Source organism: Natator depressus, chromosome 1 (genome assembly GCF_965152275.1).
Source record: "Natator depressus isolate rNatDep1 chromosome 1, rNatDep2.hap1, whole genome shotgun sequence".
NCBI classification, from domain to species: domain Eukaryota; kingdom Metazoa; phylum Chordata; order Testudines; family Cheloniidae; genus Natator; species Natator depressus.
This window is the reverse complement of record NC_134234.1, coordinates 99,440,118-99,458,786: the sequence shown is the minus strand read 5'-3', so window position 1 is coordinate 99,458,786 and position 18,669 is coordinate 99,440,118. Positions and strand designations below refer to the sequence as shown.

At 41.0% G+C, this 18,669-nt stretch overlaps 1 protein-coding gene across 2 annotated transcripts in view; it reads right to left on the bottom strand.

Annotated features, from left to right (window-relative positions):
* The window catches only part of PCCA (propionyl-CoA carboxylase subunit alpha), a 388,477-nt gene that overhangs the window by 69,965 nt on the left and 299,843 nt on the right, over positions 1-18,669 (bottom strand). For both annotated transcript variants that reach the window (XM_074963058.1, XM_074963066.1), the window contains exon 21: positions 8,788-8,841. In XM_074963058.1, the coding sequence (XP_074819159.1) occupies positions 8,788-8,841 (54 nt within the window). The remainder of the gene's footprint in view (positions 1-8,787; positions 8,842-18,669) is intronic.

The following is an 18,669-nucleotide window of genomic DNA, read 5'->3' as shown; positions in this document are numbered from 1 at the left end:
GCTTTTGGGGAGGCTTGGGAGAACCAGCACTGAGCCTGAGCAACTGGACTGCCTCTGTCAAGAAGGGTATCAGACACAGCGTCTGCACCTGGAGTATGTGCCTAGAGGTCCAGAGACAGAGAGATGGTGCCTAAACTCTGCCAGCCCCAAGAGCATGTGGGATACAAGGTTTGGGTCCAGGGGGACTCACCAGGGTTGTAGCATACGATATCAAAAGTTATGTGAGGTAATAATCTCTGCCAAGATTTTCAAGAAGAACTTAAAGCTAGGCACCTATATCTATATTTATGTCCCTGCCTGATTTCAAAAGTACAGAGAAGCCAACAGCTCCAACTGAGGTCAGCAGAAGATAATGGGTGCTTAGCACTTTTTGATAATCAGGAACATGCCTAAATAAGGGGTTAGGAGCCTCACTTTAGATCTCCTATTTTTGAAAATCTTAGGCTTATTGGATAAAGAGAAGAAACAATGTCTTGTGAGACAACTGAGAAAGAGTTGTCTCCTGGTTTCCTTGTACTCCCCCCATCTGTCTGTATCCATCTGTTGTTTCTTGTTTTATACTTAGATTTTATGCTTCTCAGGCCTTTTTTATTCTGTGTTTGTACAGCACCTAGCCCAATGGGGCTCTGGTCCATGACTAGGGCTCCTCAGTGTTACTGTTATACTACTCCTGCTAGTAATATCAACAACGCTTAAACTGCCTAATGCCACTATGAACTAACAGAAGAGAGAGTCCCAAATAGCAAAGACTTTCTAGTCATGTCCAGCAAAAGGAAACATTACTAAAGACCCACGTAGAACCTCTGAATTATGTCAACCCTGTGGAATTCAAACTCATGATCCCTACTTAATTTGGAAACAGTAGCATGACTTTTTCCATTTTCCCTTTTAAAACAGGAGAAACAAATACCTTTGCTGCTCCTTAACAGAAAATCTTTACAAGTTTACTACACATTATGCTTTAAGATTCATATTAAAGCCTTTTCTTTAATTGCAAGTCTTTCTGTTGAAGTGTACATTCCCCTGTCAGTTAACTAACTACAAGGGATGCCAATGAGGTTTCTAACAAAGAAGCATTCTCTGCTTCTCTTCAGTGTCTGTCAGCTTGCTCAGTGAAGTTGAGACTCATCTCTTATCAAAAACCAGGAGCAAAACTGCTTTTGCTGTCTGTCAGGAAATCAAGTGAATTATCTTATCTAAGCTGATGCCCTCGTGACAAGTTGGATGACTGTGGTCCCAATCAGTTGGTTCTAAAAACATGTGCTGATGAAAAGGTATAGGGGGCATGTGCTAAGTAGCACCACACTGCTTGTCAGCATTGAAGCTCATGATGAATTTGCATACGTATGAAACCGAGAATGCTTGAAGCTAGTTTTTCCTCTCTCAATAGAAAATATTAAAATCAAATATAAATTGTTTTTATAACCAATTTCTACAGTGATGCATACCATATGCAAGCAGGATACTGAGAAATCTAAATATCATATCACCAAATATTTCTTTCAAGCAGTTAGTGTTATGAGGGAAAAGAACCCACTGCCAACCTTATAATGCATTGATTATCCTTCTTTCTTTTAGTAACAGGCATGATAGTGCATACATACTGGAGTCCCCAAAAAGAGGTTCCAGGAGTGGAGAAAGGGCTCCTCTTTTCTGGCTTTGGAGTTATATTTTTATTAGTTATTATTAATGATATGACAGCAATGCCCAAAAAGCACTAATCCATATCAGCCCTTCCCCCTGTGCTAGATGCTGCACCAACACACAGGAAGATGCTGTTACTGGCCCAAAGCTTGTAATCTGAAGAGAAACTCAGATACATGGTAGTGGAAAGGGGTGAAATATAGTTCAGAGTGACAGCTGACAAACATCATGGCAGTTCTGATTTTTTTTAATCTCTCCCCCTCTCTGTTGAGTAGTAGGCTGGGGTGCAGGGAAGGCAGGAGGGGACTTGTTAATAAGAGCAAAGGAGTGGGGAAGGAAGGTGATAAGGAAAGCAGAATGGAGAGGAGCATAGACACCAGGGAGAGAGAGACAAGCCATAGGGAGGACTTTGAGGGAGAAGGGAAGTCAGAGCAAAGAGTCAATCTGCAAAGGAGAGAATGTCCAGAATTCTCTTACCTCACCCTGCATCCCTCCAACTTTCACCTACTATACCTCAGGGATGCTAACATCTTCTGTAGCAAAGGATTATCAATTCTGCTTCCAAACACTGAAAAGATCCTACATGTAGCTTAGAAAGCAGACTTAGAAAAAGGTTTGTCTCCATTACCATTTCTCTAATCTATGAATTAAAATTCTCTCTTTAGGTTCAACCAACAAGAAACACATTAAAACTAGTCTATATTACGTCAGCCACATTAAGTGTCTGACGGTGCACACTAAGCCCTGGTCTACACTAGGACTTTAGGTCGAATTTAGCAGCGTTAAATCGATGTAAACCTGCACCCGTCCACACGATGAAGCCCTTTATTTCGACTTAAAGGGCTCTTAAAATTGATTTCCTTACTCCATCCCTGACAAGTGGATTAGCGCTTAAATCGGCCTTGCTGGGTCGAATTTGGGGTACTGTGGACACAATTCGACGGTATTGGCCTCCGGGAGCTATCCCAGAGGGCTCCATTGTGACCGCTCTGGACAGCACTCTCAACTCAGATGCACTGGCCAGGTAGACAGGAAAAGAACTGCGAACTTTTGAATCTCATTTCTTGTTTGGCCAGCGTGGCAAGCTGCAGGTGACCATGCAGAGCTCATCAGCAGAGGTGACCATGATAGAGTCCCAGAATCGCAAAAGAGCTCCAGCATGGACTGAACGGGAGGTACTGGATCTGATCGCTGTATAGGGAGAGGAATCCGTGCTATCAGAACTCCGTTCCAGTTTTCGAAATGCCAAAACCTTTGTCAAAATCTCCCAGGGCATGAAGGACAGAGGCCATAACAGGGACCCGAACCAGTGCCGCGTGAAACTTAAGGAGCTGAGGCAAGCCTACCAGAAAACCAGAGGGGCAAACAGCCGCTCCGGGTCAGAGCCCCAAACATGCCGCTTCTATGATGAGCTGCATGCCATTTTAGGGGGTTCAGCCACCACTACCCCAGCCGTGTTGTTTGACTCCTTCAATGGAGATGGAGGCAACACGGAAGCAGGTTTTGGGGACGAAGAAGATGATGATGAGGAGGAGGAGGTTGTAGATAGCTCACAGCAAGCAAGCGGAGAAACCGGTTTTCCCGACAGCCAGGAACTGTTTCTCACCCTGGACCTGGAGCCAGTACCCCCCGAACCCACCCAAGGCTGCCTCCTGGACCCGGCAGGCGGAGAAGGGACCTCCGGTGAGTGTACCTTTTAAAATACTATACGTGGTTTAAAAGCAAGCATGTGAAAGGATTAATTTGCCCTGGCATTCATGGCTCTCCTGGATGTACTCCCAAAGCCTTTGCAAAAGGTTTCTGGGGAGGGCAGCCTTATTGCGTCCTTCATGGTAGGACACTTTACCACTCCAAGCCAGTAACACGTACTCGGGAATCATTGTACAACAAAGCATTGCAGTGTATGTTTGCTGGCGTTCAAACAACATCCGTTCTTTATCTCTCTGTTATCCTCAGGAGAGTGAGATATCATTCATGGTCACCTGGTTGAAATAGGGTGCTTTTCTTCAGGGGACACTCAGAGGAGCCCGTTCCTGCTGGGCTGTTTGCCTGCAGCTGAACAGAAATGTTCCCCGCGGTTAGCCACGGGGAGGGGGGAGGGTTGAGGGGGCAGCCACGCGGTGGGGGGAGGCAAAATGCGACCTTGTAACGAAAGCACATGTGCTATGTATGTAATGTTAACAGCAAGATTTACCCTGAAAGACTGTAGCCACTGTTTTATAAAATGTGTCTTTTTAAATACCGCTGTCCCTTTTTTTTTCTCCACCAGCTGCATGTGTTTCAATGATCACAGGATCTTCTCCTTCCCACAGGCTAGTGAAGATTAGAAAGAAAAAAAAATGCACTCGTGATGAAATGTTCTCTGAGCTCATGCTGTCCTCCCACACTGACAGAGCACAGACGAATGTGTGGAGGCAAATAATGTCAGAGTGCAGGAAAGCACAAAATGACCGGGAGGAGAGGTGGCAGGCTGAAGAGAGTAAGTGGCGGGCTGAAGACAGGGTTGAAGCTCAAATGTGGCGGCAGCGTGATGAGAGGAGGCAGGATTCAATGCTGAGGCTGCTGGAGGATCAAACCAGTATGCTCCAGTGTCTGGTTGAGCTGCAGCAAAGGCAGCTGGAGCACAGACTGCCACTACAGCCCCTGTGTAACCAACTGCCCTCCTCCCCAAGTTCCATAGCCTCCACACCCAGACGCCCAAGAACGCGGTGGGGGGGCCACCAGCCAACCAGCCACTCCACCACAGAGGATTGCCCAAAAAAATAGAAGGCTGGAATTCAATAAATTTTAAAGTTGTAGACTTTTAAAGTGCTGTGTGTCATTTTCCTTCCCTCCTCCACCACCCCTCCTGGGCTACCCTGGTAGTCAACTCCCTATTTGTGTGATGAATGAATAAAGAATGCATGAATGTGAAACAACAATGACTTTATTGCCTCTGCAAGCGGTGATCGAAGGGAGGAGGGGAGGGTGGTTAGCTTACAGGGAAGTAGAGTGAACCAAGGGGCGGGGGGTTTCATCAAGGAGAAACAAACAGAACTTTCACACCGTAGCCTGGCCAGTCATGAAACTGGTTTTCAAAGCTTCTCTGATGCGTACTGCGCCCTCCTGTGCTCTTCTAACCGCCCTGGTGTCTGGCTGCGCGTAACCAGCAGCCAGGCGATTTGCCTCAACCTCCCACCCTGCCATAAACGTCTCCCCCTTACTCTCACAGATATTGTGGAGCACACAGCAAGCAGTAATAACAGTGGGAATATTGGTTTCGCTGAGGTCTAAGCGAGTCAGTAAACTGCGCCAGCGCGCCTTTAAAGGTCCAAATGCACATTCTACCACCATTCCGCACTTGCTCAGCCTGTAGCTGAACAGCTCCTGACTACTGTCCAGGCTGCCTGTGTACGGCTTCATGAGCCATGGCATTAAGGGGTAGGCTGGGTCCCCAAGGATACATATAGGCATTTCAACATCCCCAACAGTTATTTTCTGGTCTGGGAATAAAGTCCCTTCCTGCAGCTTTTGAAACAGACCAGAGTTTCTGAAGATGCGAGTGTCATTTACCTTTCCCAGCCATCCCATGTTGATGTTGGTGAAACGTCCCTTGTGATCCACCAGAGCTTGCAGCACTATTGAAAAGTACCCCTTGCGGTTTATGTACTCGCTGGCTTGGTGCTCCGGTGCCAAGATAGGGATATGGATTCCGTCCATGGCCCCACCACAATTAGGGAATCCCATTGCAGCAAAGCCATCCACTATGACCTGCACATTTCCCAGGGTCACTACCCTTGATATCAGCAGATCTTTGATTGCGTGGGCTACTTGCATCACAGCAGCCCCCACAGTAGATTTGCCCACTCCAAATTGATTCCCAACTGACTGGTAGCTGTCTGGCGTTGCAAGCTTCCACAGGGCTATCGCCACTCGCTTCTCAACTGTGAGGGCTGCTCTCATCTTGGTATTCATGCGCTTCAGGGCAGGGAAAAGCAAGTCATAAAGTTCCATGAAAGTGCCCTTACACATGCGAAAGTTTCGCAGCCACTGGGAATCGTCCCAGACCTGCAACACTATGCGGTCCCACCAGCCTGTGCTTGTTTCCCAAGCCCACAATCAGCGTTCCACAGCATGAACCTGCCCCATTAGCACCATGATGCATGCATTGGCAGGGCCCATGCTTTCAGAGAAATCTGTGTCCATGTCCTGATCACTCACGCGACCGCGCTGACGTCGCCTACTCGCCCGGTATCGCTCTGCCAGGTTCTGGTGCTGCATATACTGCTGGATAATGCATGTGGTGTTTAATGTGCTCCTAATTGCCAAAGTGAGCTGAGCGGCCTCCATGCTTGCCTTGGTATGGCGTCCGCACAGAAAAAAGGTGCGGAACGATTGTCTGCCATTGCTCTGAGGGAGGGAAGGGCGATTGACGACACGGCTTACAGGGTTGGCTTCAGGGAGCTAAAATCAACAAAGGGGGTGGCTTTACATCAAGGAGTATTTCAGGCAGGACTTCACGGAGGGTTCCAATAAGAAATGATGCACCTAAGTTATTGTTCTTATTGGAACAAGGAGGTTAGTCTGGCCTCTGATTGATACATGGCTAGATTTACCTCGCTGCACCTTCCCTGTGAGTGACTGCAGTGTGACCTAGAGGAATGAGTCCCCTAGACGGGGGAGGGGGGGAAGCAAATGAGTACAAAACAAATCTGGTCTATTTCTTGTTTTGATCCACTCCATCTATCTTTTACATCTTTGGCTGGCAGCAGACGGTGCAGAAGGACTGTGTGCCATCCACATCTCATGGCTGCCCGGCAGAAGATGATGCAATAGGACTGCTAGCAATCCGTATCGCCTGCCTGCTCACCATAAGACGGTTCAATAGGACTGACTGCAGGACTAAAGAGAATGACCTGGTCGAGTCACTCCAAATTTAGTCCCTGCGCCCATGTCTGCCCAGGCGCTCCTGGCCGACGTGGCCAGGAGCACCTCGGACATGACGATGACGGCTACCAGTCATACTGTACCGTCTGCTGCCACAAGGCAAGGGGTTGATGCTGCTGTGTAGCAATGCAGTACCGTGTCTGCCAGCACCCAGGAGACATACGGTGACAGTTATCTGAGCGGGCTCCATGCTTGCCGTGGTATGGCGTCTGCACAGGTAACTCAGGAAAAAAGGCGTGAAACGATTGTCTGCCCTTGCTTTCACGGAGGGAGGGAGGGAACGGGGGCCTGACATTATGTACCCAGAACCACCCACAACAATGTTTTAGCCCCATCAGGCATTGGGATCTCAACCCAGAATTCCAATGGGCAGCGGAGACTGCGGGAACTGTGGGATAGCTACCCACAGTGCAACACTCCGGAAGTCAACTCTAGCCTCAGTACTGTGGAAGCGCTCCGCCGAGTTAATTCACTTAATGCACTTAGAGCATTTTCTGTGGGGGGACACACACTCGAATATATAAAACCGATTTCTAAAAAACCAACTTCTATAAACTCGACCAAATTTCGTAGTGTAGATATACCCTACGTGCTCTTCTTCTCTTCCCCCCATCTCCAAAAACATATTCTGGTGGTTTTTTCCCTTTTTCGTTAAAGAATTATTAGTTTTTCTGAACAGATGCAGATTTGATAAAGCAGTGTGAGCTAATCAATATTCGTTTTAGTTAAGACAGTAATCATCAGCAATAGAGAATTAAACAAATGACTAATATTCTATTTGTTTTACTCTCAATGTCTTAAAGCTAAAAGCATATCAAGACTGTAAGCTTTCTAGGGTACGGACTGCCTTTTTCTTGTGTGTTTGTACAGCCCATAGCACAATGAGGTACTGATGTAACACTGGGGTTCCTGGAATTACTGCAATACAAATTAATAATAATAGTAATCAATAATAAAAACACATACTTGCATCCCACTTTAAAAAAAAAAAAAAAAAAAGAATGTCACTAGTCATGGATTTGACCAGTACCTTCTGAAGTTTGGTGATGCTCAGAAATAGGGTTTTGATTAAAGTCTGTTTTGACTTTTTACTATTAACTGACCAAGATGTGTTAGTATGCTTATGCAACAGTCTCAATAAATATTTTTTCCTGCTGTGAGCTATCAGACCAGCCATGTAGCAACATCCTTTCCTGCAAAGCAAATGACCAGTGCCAAAGCCCAACATCATAAATAGGACAGTGTTCACTGACTGTTAAACACCAATAATATGGTTGGTAATAATGAGACCTAAGTAAAAGCACAATCCTTGAGGAGAATTACTTTTTTTTTTAATCTGTTCAAAGCTTTAAGTTTAGAATTAAACTTGGAAAAATACAATTAGAGCACTTTAAGTATCACTTTAACCACATGACTGACAGAATTAAGATACCATTTCAATAAGAATTGAGATACCATTCTGATATATAGTATATAGCCTTAGAAGCATCTATCACTTAACACACAATTTTGTTTTTCCATCTTATACATGAGTACCCAAGGTACACGAAAGAGGGAAAAGATCTGCCCGATTGCTTACTTCTCCTATGGTAGAGACCTGGCCATGATTCTTAGTCTATTATTCTGCCCGAAACAGCTCTCAGCTCCTCAGTAGAGTGAGATGTTGATGGAGGCAGTGCTTTGAATTGCCCATTAAAAAAGCTATTCTCATCTCGTCCTCCTTAGCTGGGAGGATGGCGACTACAATGCCTTGAGGATGAGAAGTATAGAGTGAAAGAAATTGGCCCTCAGCTCAGACAAAGATGTACGGAACACCAATGGATGAGCAGGGAGTGGGAGAAGGAGAGAAATCGGATGAAATCTGAATATATTCCAATAGATTACAAGTTTAAAATCTCCTATTTCTTACAAGTGTACTTTCATTTATACCTTACCCTTTTAGGGGCCAAAAAGTTATAGAATCATATCAAGTGAAATGTGGAATGTAACCGTTTTGTAGCATTCACTGAAGGATAGTTCTGCTTCCATCCGGTTTGAAATACCTGGAATGGGGATTTTATGTATCCTATACTTTGAAGCAAACACACACTAAAACAGATACTGACAAAATTCATGAACACAGGCGTGTGTGTGCAGTCATTATCAACTGCCTATTTTTTTTGTTAAGTTATATTTCAATACAGGCATAATGTAGCATAGTAGATCTTGAATACTTACCACTGTGCCCAGAAACTGAATGCTTATGTTTCCAGCTGCATCTCGAGAGAGGCACTGAAAAAAACAGGTGTAAAAACTAATTAGTAGCTTTCTCAGTAAGTTGAAGCAGTGCTATTGTCTTCTTGTAAGGTCTGCAGGAAATAACCAAAATGCCTGTAGCTATATTACATATGCACAAAATAAACATAATGTAAAAATGTATTTAAGAGCTTCAATGCTAAGAAGCTGATTCATGCTTAAGCTCAAATTCTAGTTTTTGCTTTAACAGATTCTAACAAATTTACTTTGAAGAGTACTGAAAACAAACATGTCTACATACAAGGAAGAATGTATGTATTTTCAGGGAGATGGACGTTATGATATGTAAGAACAGTACAACAGTGGAACAGACTGCATAGGGAGGTTGTGGAAGCTCCTTCACTGGAGGTTTTCAAAAGGAGGCTGGATAGCCATCTGTCTTGAAGACTAGACTAGACAACCCATGCAGTCCTTCCTAACCCTATGGTTCTATGACTTACTAGGACTTTTCTACCTCTAAGGTCTGTGATTCTATGGCGCATGTATATCTGTATTCTCACTTCATGTACTCCATATTACCTCAACTCTATAAATGTTAAGCATGTCACTCATTCTAAAGAGACGTTTTCATCTCCTCTTTGTGATAGGGTGCTGTAAAATGAATGCACACAATGCTCCTCCTTTGAAAACAGAAAAAAAATAATTTTGTGAAACACTTGGTTATCTACTGGGCTTGGGGCTGTTGGCTCAAGTCTCTGACCAATCATAGAGCATACTGTCATTAAGCCACTAGGCAATGCAAAAGAAAGCACATTATTGGTTATACATGATATTACCTATAACCTAAACACGGAAAATATACAAGAAGTTACTGCTCCTTTTGAGTCTTTTCCTCCTTCAGTTCAAAAGCTGTTCACAGCACACACATTTCACCAAGAAATTCTACGTTAGACCAAACTGTTATATTTTATACTATATTTGTAAAGCATCTTCATGGGAAGAAGCGTTTTGACTTAACATTTCAAATTTACCTGTAAAATAAGTGAAAATGTACTCCTCTGTCTGACTTACAGAAGATAATATTTAATACAATTAGCTGGACTATTTAACATAAATTACATTGTCGGAATACTAATTCTCTGATTTGCTCTGTCATATCTCTATTTTCTCTCTCATTTGTCAAATTACTGAATGCATAGGCCCTCACACAGCATATGTGGTTAAGAGCTCTGCTGAATCAAGACCAAAGTCAAAAAGTGTAAATACATAGCATAGGTCTAAATTTAAAGAGATATAAATACTATACAATATGCCCTGTGTATAGATCTGTATGAAAACATATACAATATATTACAAGGATAGGTATAAAATGCAAACTACCTTTAGTACTTTCACATTTTAAAGACAATTACAATGAAGTGACAAAATGCTATACAATAGTAGTACTAAGTCAAATGCTGTCCCTTTGCTGACAATGTGGCATGTTTTGCAGCTATATTTTATATATATATATATAAGCAATAGCTTTCTTACCACAGCATAAACTTGCATTTTTTTGATTAACAGGTCATGTACTGACACTGCAATCTGTACAATCATATGAAAACAAAGAAGGATGTGCCAAGGCCTGACATATTTCAACAATAATGATTAATGGAATGGAAAATATGGGAAATAAAATTTCATACAAAACCTGACGTTTACTTTTATAAAGGAAACAGGAATATACACTTTTCCCACAGTCTAGTATAAACACAATCAGGTTTTGGAAACTGCAAAGAAGAACAAAGTACCGATAGTCTACAATGAATGAACTGTATGCCAAAACAAACAAGTACTGACCACTTGATAAGCTGTCAGAAAATGGCAAATTAAAAAAAAAATAACCTAAGGGACTTAATTTCTTTTTTTCCTGGAATGCCCTCGCCCTCATTAGAGTGCTGTCACTTATTGTGCTGCCCTTTTATCCCCTTGAAGAGGCCATTAACAATAATTTTATAGCCTGATAAAATTTCCAATTTTTTTGGCTAATCTCCCCATCACTCTCATTTTGTAGAGGAATACAAAGCAAAACAAAATATTGTTTCTGTTTTTCCTTTAAACACTTTCAAAGCAATAACTTAGTATCGTGAATGGACTTGTGGGTTTTCATAGCTATGGATCAGATCCTGGAAACCTCTCCTCATGCAGGTAGTCTTTACTCACATGAGCAGTCCTTTGGTTTCCAATGAGCCTACTCACATGTAGGATCTCCTTGCATGCTTGGAGATTTGCAAAATCAGATCCAAAGAATGCAAGGACTTCACCACACTTTCAAGTAACTAAAATGCCTGCTCATGTGATAACTGTTGAGTCATCTAGAAAATAAATTCAGAAACTTGTAGATTAGAATCTACAACCTAATACCAAATACATATTTATACCCAAAAGTTGTCTTCCATAACCACAGTATCAGGGATAAGAAGACGAATACCCTCTTCCTTAGCCTGTCATTGTTGAAAGGGCATAGGCATCGCAGTACGGTAAGTCCCCATGGCACCTGCTTACACTATATCCAATATGCAGTACAGCATTCAGTCTTCAGTGGTATCAAGAGTTCACTGTAAGCACTAAAATCCATCCCTCAAATTAACAGAGTGAGGAGAAAAAAGTCAGGGTGGGGGAAGGAGAGAAAAATTAACAAACGCGGGGGGGTGAAAGAAATTTTCCTTCTGGGCATATTTAAAAAAAAAAAAAAAAAAAAAAAGGTGGATAGACTCTCCAAATCAACCATATGTTACCAAGACCAAAAAGAAAACTGCCAGGCTTTTGAACACCATATTACAAAAGTCAGTACATTATCATAATTAATGTTTCAAATTTCAGTTGTAAATAAATCTCAGCTGTTAAATGTGATTTTTTTAAAAAAAACCATACTGAAAGGAATTATTTCTGTTCTACTGATGGGCTTGTTTCTCAGATCTGTAAATGTAATTGATGTTTTCAAGAAAATGAAAGAAGATGGTTAACAGTTTCTCTTATTTTCTACCTTTTTAGAAAAAGAATATACCAATCTCCACCTATTCTAAGTTGTATAGTTACATAAACTATACATTCTAATACATGGTTTCATATTATGTGTGATAACAGTAAAGTAATCAAATGCAAGTAACCAGAAAGAACAGCTATTTACTTGCAACGTGTAAAAACCTTTTTTAAAGTAACTTGCAAAACATTTGCTTAGAGGTCTGAAGCAGAGAATAATTAATGCAAAGTATATTTCTACCAGTTTCACAAAGCCTAAATAATATATTTTCTCCTGTGAAAATAGTAATGTTATGTTGTATGTGTGAATCATGGGATTTTTAAAAATAATTTATATTCTTTTTGATTAAATTAACATAGGTTGAGAGATTCTAAATTAACAAAATCCCATTTAAAACTATAATAGTTTTTTTCATGGGAACTCAGGTGCCAGACAGCTAAACTAAAACTTTAGAAAATATGATTTAACTTTAAAAAACATTTAAATTCTAAAAGCTGTCAAATTTATATCCAATGATTAATATTATATACATGTGGTTTTGTGTATATTATGCTGTATGTATATATTTATATTTACACATAAATAGAACATGTACATTCAGGATATAATCTGTGTAAACACAGTATATAACTAGGAAGTGTAAACTGGTGTGCATTTATCTACATATAAGTACAGACATGGGTGCAATCACACATATCTGCATGATTATATGCAATAATTTCACAAGGAATCAATTCAATCTGGTGTTTCCCACTAAATTACAAGAGGTTTCTGTGACTACTCCAAATTCTTCTGCTTTGCCATAGAAAATTAGTTCCACTTAGTTGGGTATCAATGAGCTATTCAGTGTATGATGCAGTAGGGTTACAATCAGCTCAGTACTCAAGCCTGCAATGGATGAGTACCTTTAGATAAAAATGAAATTGAGAAACAAGCTATAAAAGAGGGGTGAGGGAAGGAAAACTCCCCCCAAACTACAAAATATGAGAGGGAGACAGAGACACCACACCCATATAGGCATGATTAGAACGGAAGAAGATCTTGAGGTATTTGCCAAAAGTGTTCAGATACTCTTGGATCTGCAGATTACCTGCTGTGAGCAGGTGGAGAGAAGAAATGACTGCAAACAAAGAAACTGAAACAGACCAACAGCAGTTGCTTTGCTTACAAATGAACAACTAATGTGTCGCGTCAAAACAATACTCACTAACAAGAAAAAAATATATTAAAGCCTAGCAAACAAATTATATCTTGTGATACTGAAAACTACTTCATTTGCTCAAGGTAAGATGGAGAGTACTTGGGTTTTTAGAAATATGTAAATATTATTGGTGGCATATATATATTTATTAGTCAATGCTTGGCACCAAGGCAAAAACAGTGGGGTAAAATGTATTAAAATATACAGAATATAAAACACAAAAAGTAGCAAAAAATAATTACAGTAATATCACAGCCCATGTGAATACTCTGAACACATTTTAAATACCGCAGCTAAAAATTTTTTAAAAGCGGCCATTACTTTAGAGTCGATCAATGGGTTTCCAACTTGACACACTAAGGAGCTGATTTTCAGAGATGCCAAAGCACCCGTAGCTCTCGTAGACTTCAACTGGAGTTGCGGGTACCAACACCTTTTGAAAATCAGGTTTATCATGTTGGGAACCCAAACACCGATTCACCCCAAATTAGTAGACACTTTAGATAATTTAACCTATGAAAATATGGGCTATACCTACATGTGATTTATTTCTAAAATACAGGAATAGAAAAAATCAGTATTTTAAAATTTGCAAAATTTCCCCAAATTTCTTCCTTCACATTTCTCCTTCCACCTGGATGAGACCAGGGGTTGCACCTCATAAACCTAAAGACACCCCCCAAGATCCACATGGACCTCAGAGATCTGCTGGAGGCAACAAGAGTCTGTGAAGAAGCCCCTTGACTCCACACATGCCTTTCCTATCTCTGTTCCCTGCAGAAGACTTGCATTAAGGAACTTGCTTAACCAGGGCTGCGCCTGGAAGAGCTGTTAGAGTTCCGCAGTGCAGAGGAAGAAATTGCATAAATTACTGCAGATTAGAGCCACATTAACTTATTCAGCAAGTTGTGTGCGCTTGGGGAATCTGGATCCCAGGAGGTGAACACCCAGCCCTGCCTGCTGACACTTCAGAGGCCCATGTGGTTGAGTCGAAGTGTTGATTAAAACATACAGCCAACTGATTGGCTACACTTGTCGTTCAACAGCTGAGCCAAAGTTTAGCCAGAGTTATTGTCTAAAGACAAAACAAAACAGTACAATAACCAAAGGAGATATACATACCCTTATTCCGGGAAGTAATTCTTATCTTACGCAGAACGTGCGCTTTGAAGATACACCCCAAAACTACCTCTATTTATATCATGGCTGTTTACAAGTTAAAAAACACTTTCTCCATCACCTAAGATCTAACTCATTGGTTCCTTAACTTGTTGTTCTGTACCTTTCCTTATCTCTGTTTTGGATATCACATTCCAAACCAGTCAGGCATAGGATATACCATTCATGTATCTTCCAATTTGCTAATGCCAAAGCTGACTTCAGCTTTGGGAAATATTGTAGATACACCTGTAGCTGAGGTAGATCCATTCATTCCTTGTAGATGAAGTCTTCCAGGTAACCTACTGGATGGACAGTAGCCAACTTATCAAATATTGCAGTGTCCAGATCTAGTATCAGTAAAAATAGTGGAAAAGAAATCTACACAGAACCCAGGGCTGAGAACAACTGTTTGGGAACAACATGTGCCTCATTTAGGATGCGATGTCACTAACCCCAAATTTTGAACTGTACTAAGTGGAATTTGCCTACACCATTTAAAGACACTGGTGAGACCTCACCTGGAATACTGTGTGCAGTTCTGGTCTCCTATGTTTAAGAAGGATGAATTCAAACTGGAACAGGTACAGAGAAGGGCTACTAGGATGACCCGAGGAACGGAAACCTGTCTTATGAAAGGAGACTCAAGGAGCTTGGCTTGTTTAGCCTAACTAAAAGAAGGTTGAGGGGAGATATGATTGCTCTCTATAAATATATCAGAGGGATAAATACCAGAGAGGGAGAGGAATTATTTAAGCTCAGTACCAATGTGGACACAAGAACAAATGGATATAAACTGGTCATTGGGAAGTTTAGACTTGAAATTAGACGAAGGTTTCTAACCATCAGAGGAGTGAAGTTTTGGAATAGCCTTCTAAGGGAAGCAGTGGGGGGAAAAGACCTATCTGATAAGTTTATGGAGGAGATGGTATGATGGGATAACATGATTTTGGCAAATTAATTGATCTTTAAATATTCATGGTAAATAGGCCCAATGGCCTGTGATGGGATGTTAGATGGGGTGGGATCTGAGTTACTACAGAAAATTCTTTCCTGCTATCTGGCTGGTGAATCTTGCCCACATGCTCAGGGTTCAGCTGATCGCCATATTTGGAGTCGGGAAGGAATTTTCCTCCAGGGCAGATTGGAAGAGGCCCTGGAGGTTTTTCGCCTTCCTCTGTAGCATGGGGCACGGGTCACTTGCTGGAGGATTCTCTGCTCCTTGAAGTCTTTAAACCACGATTTGAGGACTTCAATAGCTCAGACATAGGTGAGAGGTTTTTTGCAGGAGGGGTGGGTGAGATTCTGTGGCTTGCGTTGTGCAGGAGGTTGGACTAGATGATCATAATTGTCCCTTCTGACCTTCGTATCCATGAATCTATGAAAAAATCACTGCCAATTTACAGGTGGTGGTGGTGGAAAGGACAATGAAGTTTGGGTTTTGGGGAGTGGAATTTTGGCCTCAATCCTGAAGAGTCATTGTTGGTCCATTTTGGAGAGAGCAAAGAGGAACATTGACACTTGTCCTTTTGGAGCTGTCTCTGGAAAAGTCTTTATTGATGTACAGAGGCAGAGAGGGGAATGAAGAGGCCCAAGCAATCTGCCCATTCTCTGAGCTCTTTCTCTTTGCTCAGCCTGGAAATTATCCAGTCTGAGCTCCCTTTATGTGGTTCCTGAGAGGGATTTTTCAAAGATGGAGCACCTCGTCTTTGATTTGCCCTATTAAGCCTGCTCTAGACTTTGCAAGCTGGTCAATCGATGGGTCAAATAATGTAACTTGACACATGTTATTTGAACATGGTCAAATATTGTCAAATATTCCAGCACAAATGTCATGATGTAGGCAAGAGGACCCCCTTTTTGATTGCATCATGGTGCCACCTGTTAGCCAACCTACTGAAATATCTTGATCACTCACTTTAACTGCATGATAACGCCACCTATTTGGAAAAAAGTCAACTAATTGAAAGTTGAGAATCTTGATTGGCTTGAACCTTCTAGAACAAACATTGTATGTATGTATATCTTTATTTCTATGCCATGTCATTTACGAAGCATATTAAAACAAGTTAAAAGACACAGTCCTGGCACTGAAAAGCTTACAACCTAAACTGACTAGACAATGATATAGAAATAAACTCAGAAGGGAGTGGGAGAGGGAGAGGAGGGCTCACAGCCATTAAACTTCCACCCCCAGCATAAACAGTAAAGATGCACAGCCATAAAATGGTTGGTAGAGTTGGCCTGCTGCCTATCTAGCATAAGTGATTTTTTGGTTTTATGGATGCTGTGTGTGTTTTATTTTTAATTTCATTCATTTACGAATAATGTCCACATTTAAAGGCCAACCTAAAAATAATTACTCTCATATTTGAGAAAATCATTTCATGGTGTTTTGCATTTTTCTGAATTAAAATAACTCAGTTTTTTTGTAATTAGGTATAAGTATCTAAGGGTAAGCCTATTGGAGACCATAAAGTCTTACTCTTTTTTGTGACTGTTCTTATAAATTAGTGCTTTAAAACATTTGACATTATTTGACAATATTTGACTGGTCAATTGACCAATTATTTTTGAACTGGTCAAATACCCAACCCTAGCTTGCTCCTCCATGAGTGGGAAGGGGAAGCACGGGGAGGGAAAGAACATAGTGGGTGGCCTGGTACAGAAAGCAAAGTCCTGGAAGTTTTTGTCTCTTAATGAAGAGAAGTAAAGAAAACTTTTGTTTTATTCAGTCATAAAATCAGGTTTCAGAGCTAGTGGAGAAAGAGGAATTGCTGAACTGCCACTCTGCTTGCACAATTGGAGGTAGGGAAATAATGAGGGACAGCACAGAGAAATACACACAACATAGATTATAAGTTTAAAAAAAAAGAAGGAAGCCTGAAATACAACGCTGCATACTTCAGCAAAAGTCACTAAGTTTTTTCTTTTGGGGGATGGGGAAGGGAAGAGTGGAGAGGGGGATTGTGGGTTTTTTTTTGTTTTTTAAATGAGGTATTTGAGAGATCTCTTGTATTTGCTTCAATTGCCAAGAACAGGTGACAAGTGAGGCAAGGAAAATCAGTTACTCAGTAGCAACCCATCTCATCATGTCTGGAGTAACACTGATGAGCTCCTTTTGCTGTGATGATTGGGGGCTTACAGAGCAAATGTGAAAACATAGGGTAATCCTATAAGCTCTGAGAAAAGCCAGGCCTGCTCTCTCATCTAAGAAAAAGAAGTGGGAGCATACGCAATATTTATTTCTCTTTCATAGAGATAATAGTAAAAATGACCCTGCAACAATTTCAAAATGAAACTAACAGTATACAGTAGCTGTGTATTACTGGAAGACATCAATCAGTCTTCATGCACCTCACTCAGTAAATCTTTCCAAACTCATCTATTGCTTAAACAAACAAAAATGTTTTGCAGTTCCTGTATTTAGGGTCTGAAACCCAAATAATACATAATCTATAATAAGCAAAACTGTTTTGAGATACCAGATCAATGAAATAATCTACAGTCATTGAACTCTCAGCAATATTTTATTTTTGAGATTTTGTCAGCAAGGTACTCTGGCTCCTATCCAACAAAACACTTAGGCACACAGTTAATTTTAAGAACAGGAACCCTCGAATTTTAACTTTGCAGGATCAAGGTATTTTCTGGTACCCACCCATTTTTGCATGTCACTGATCTACTCTTTGCTTAGACCGGTACTTCCCTTATTTACACATTTTGAGCCAAGATCCTTTAGCAGATGAGTGAAAATAGACTCATATGTCTAATTACTTATTTTAATCGGGTGACAGATATGCAACAATTTGAATATCTAGACTACAATTTGCATAAATACATTTTAAAACAAAATATTTGAAAATCATTTCCTTCTTTACTCCTTATGTGCTTAAGGGCTTTGCTGGATTGGGATCAGAGCACTCAGCACCTTTCAGGATCAAGCCCTAGGTGCATAAATCAATCTTCAAAGAAATATTATGTTCACAAAGAATATACCGGTTAAACAAATTTAGATGAATGAAACCAACTATGAAGAGAAATTAGAATGTCTGAAAATTAATAAAGCACAGCTGGAATTATTCGATTCATTTATGTTAATTGCTTAAATGGCTCTAGGGCGAAGACTTGCTGAAGGAAGATACACTAAGACTCAGGGATCAAATGCTCTTGGGGACAAATGGACCTATAGGAACACGCTGGTCTAATTTGGTCCTTGCAGAGGAACAAGTCTAGAGAAACATAACACAAAATCCAATTTGGATTCCAATGAGCAGATATCAAGGGTTAATCACATTGTAACCATCATTTTACATATATGGACAATCACAACATTAATAACTTTTCAAGCTACAGGATTTCTCAACAAAACAGAGGTTTACAGATGATATCTCCAGGAGAAACAATAACTATGGTTTTTACACTTCTTGTTGTATAACACACTTCAAAATATTTGTTGTACAGCAGCTGAAGTGACCCC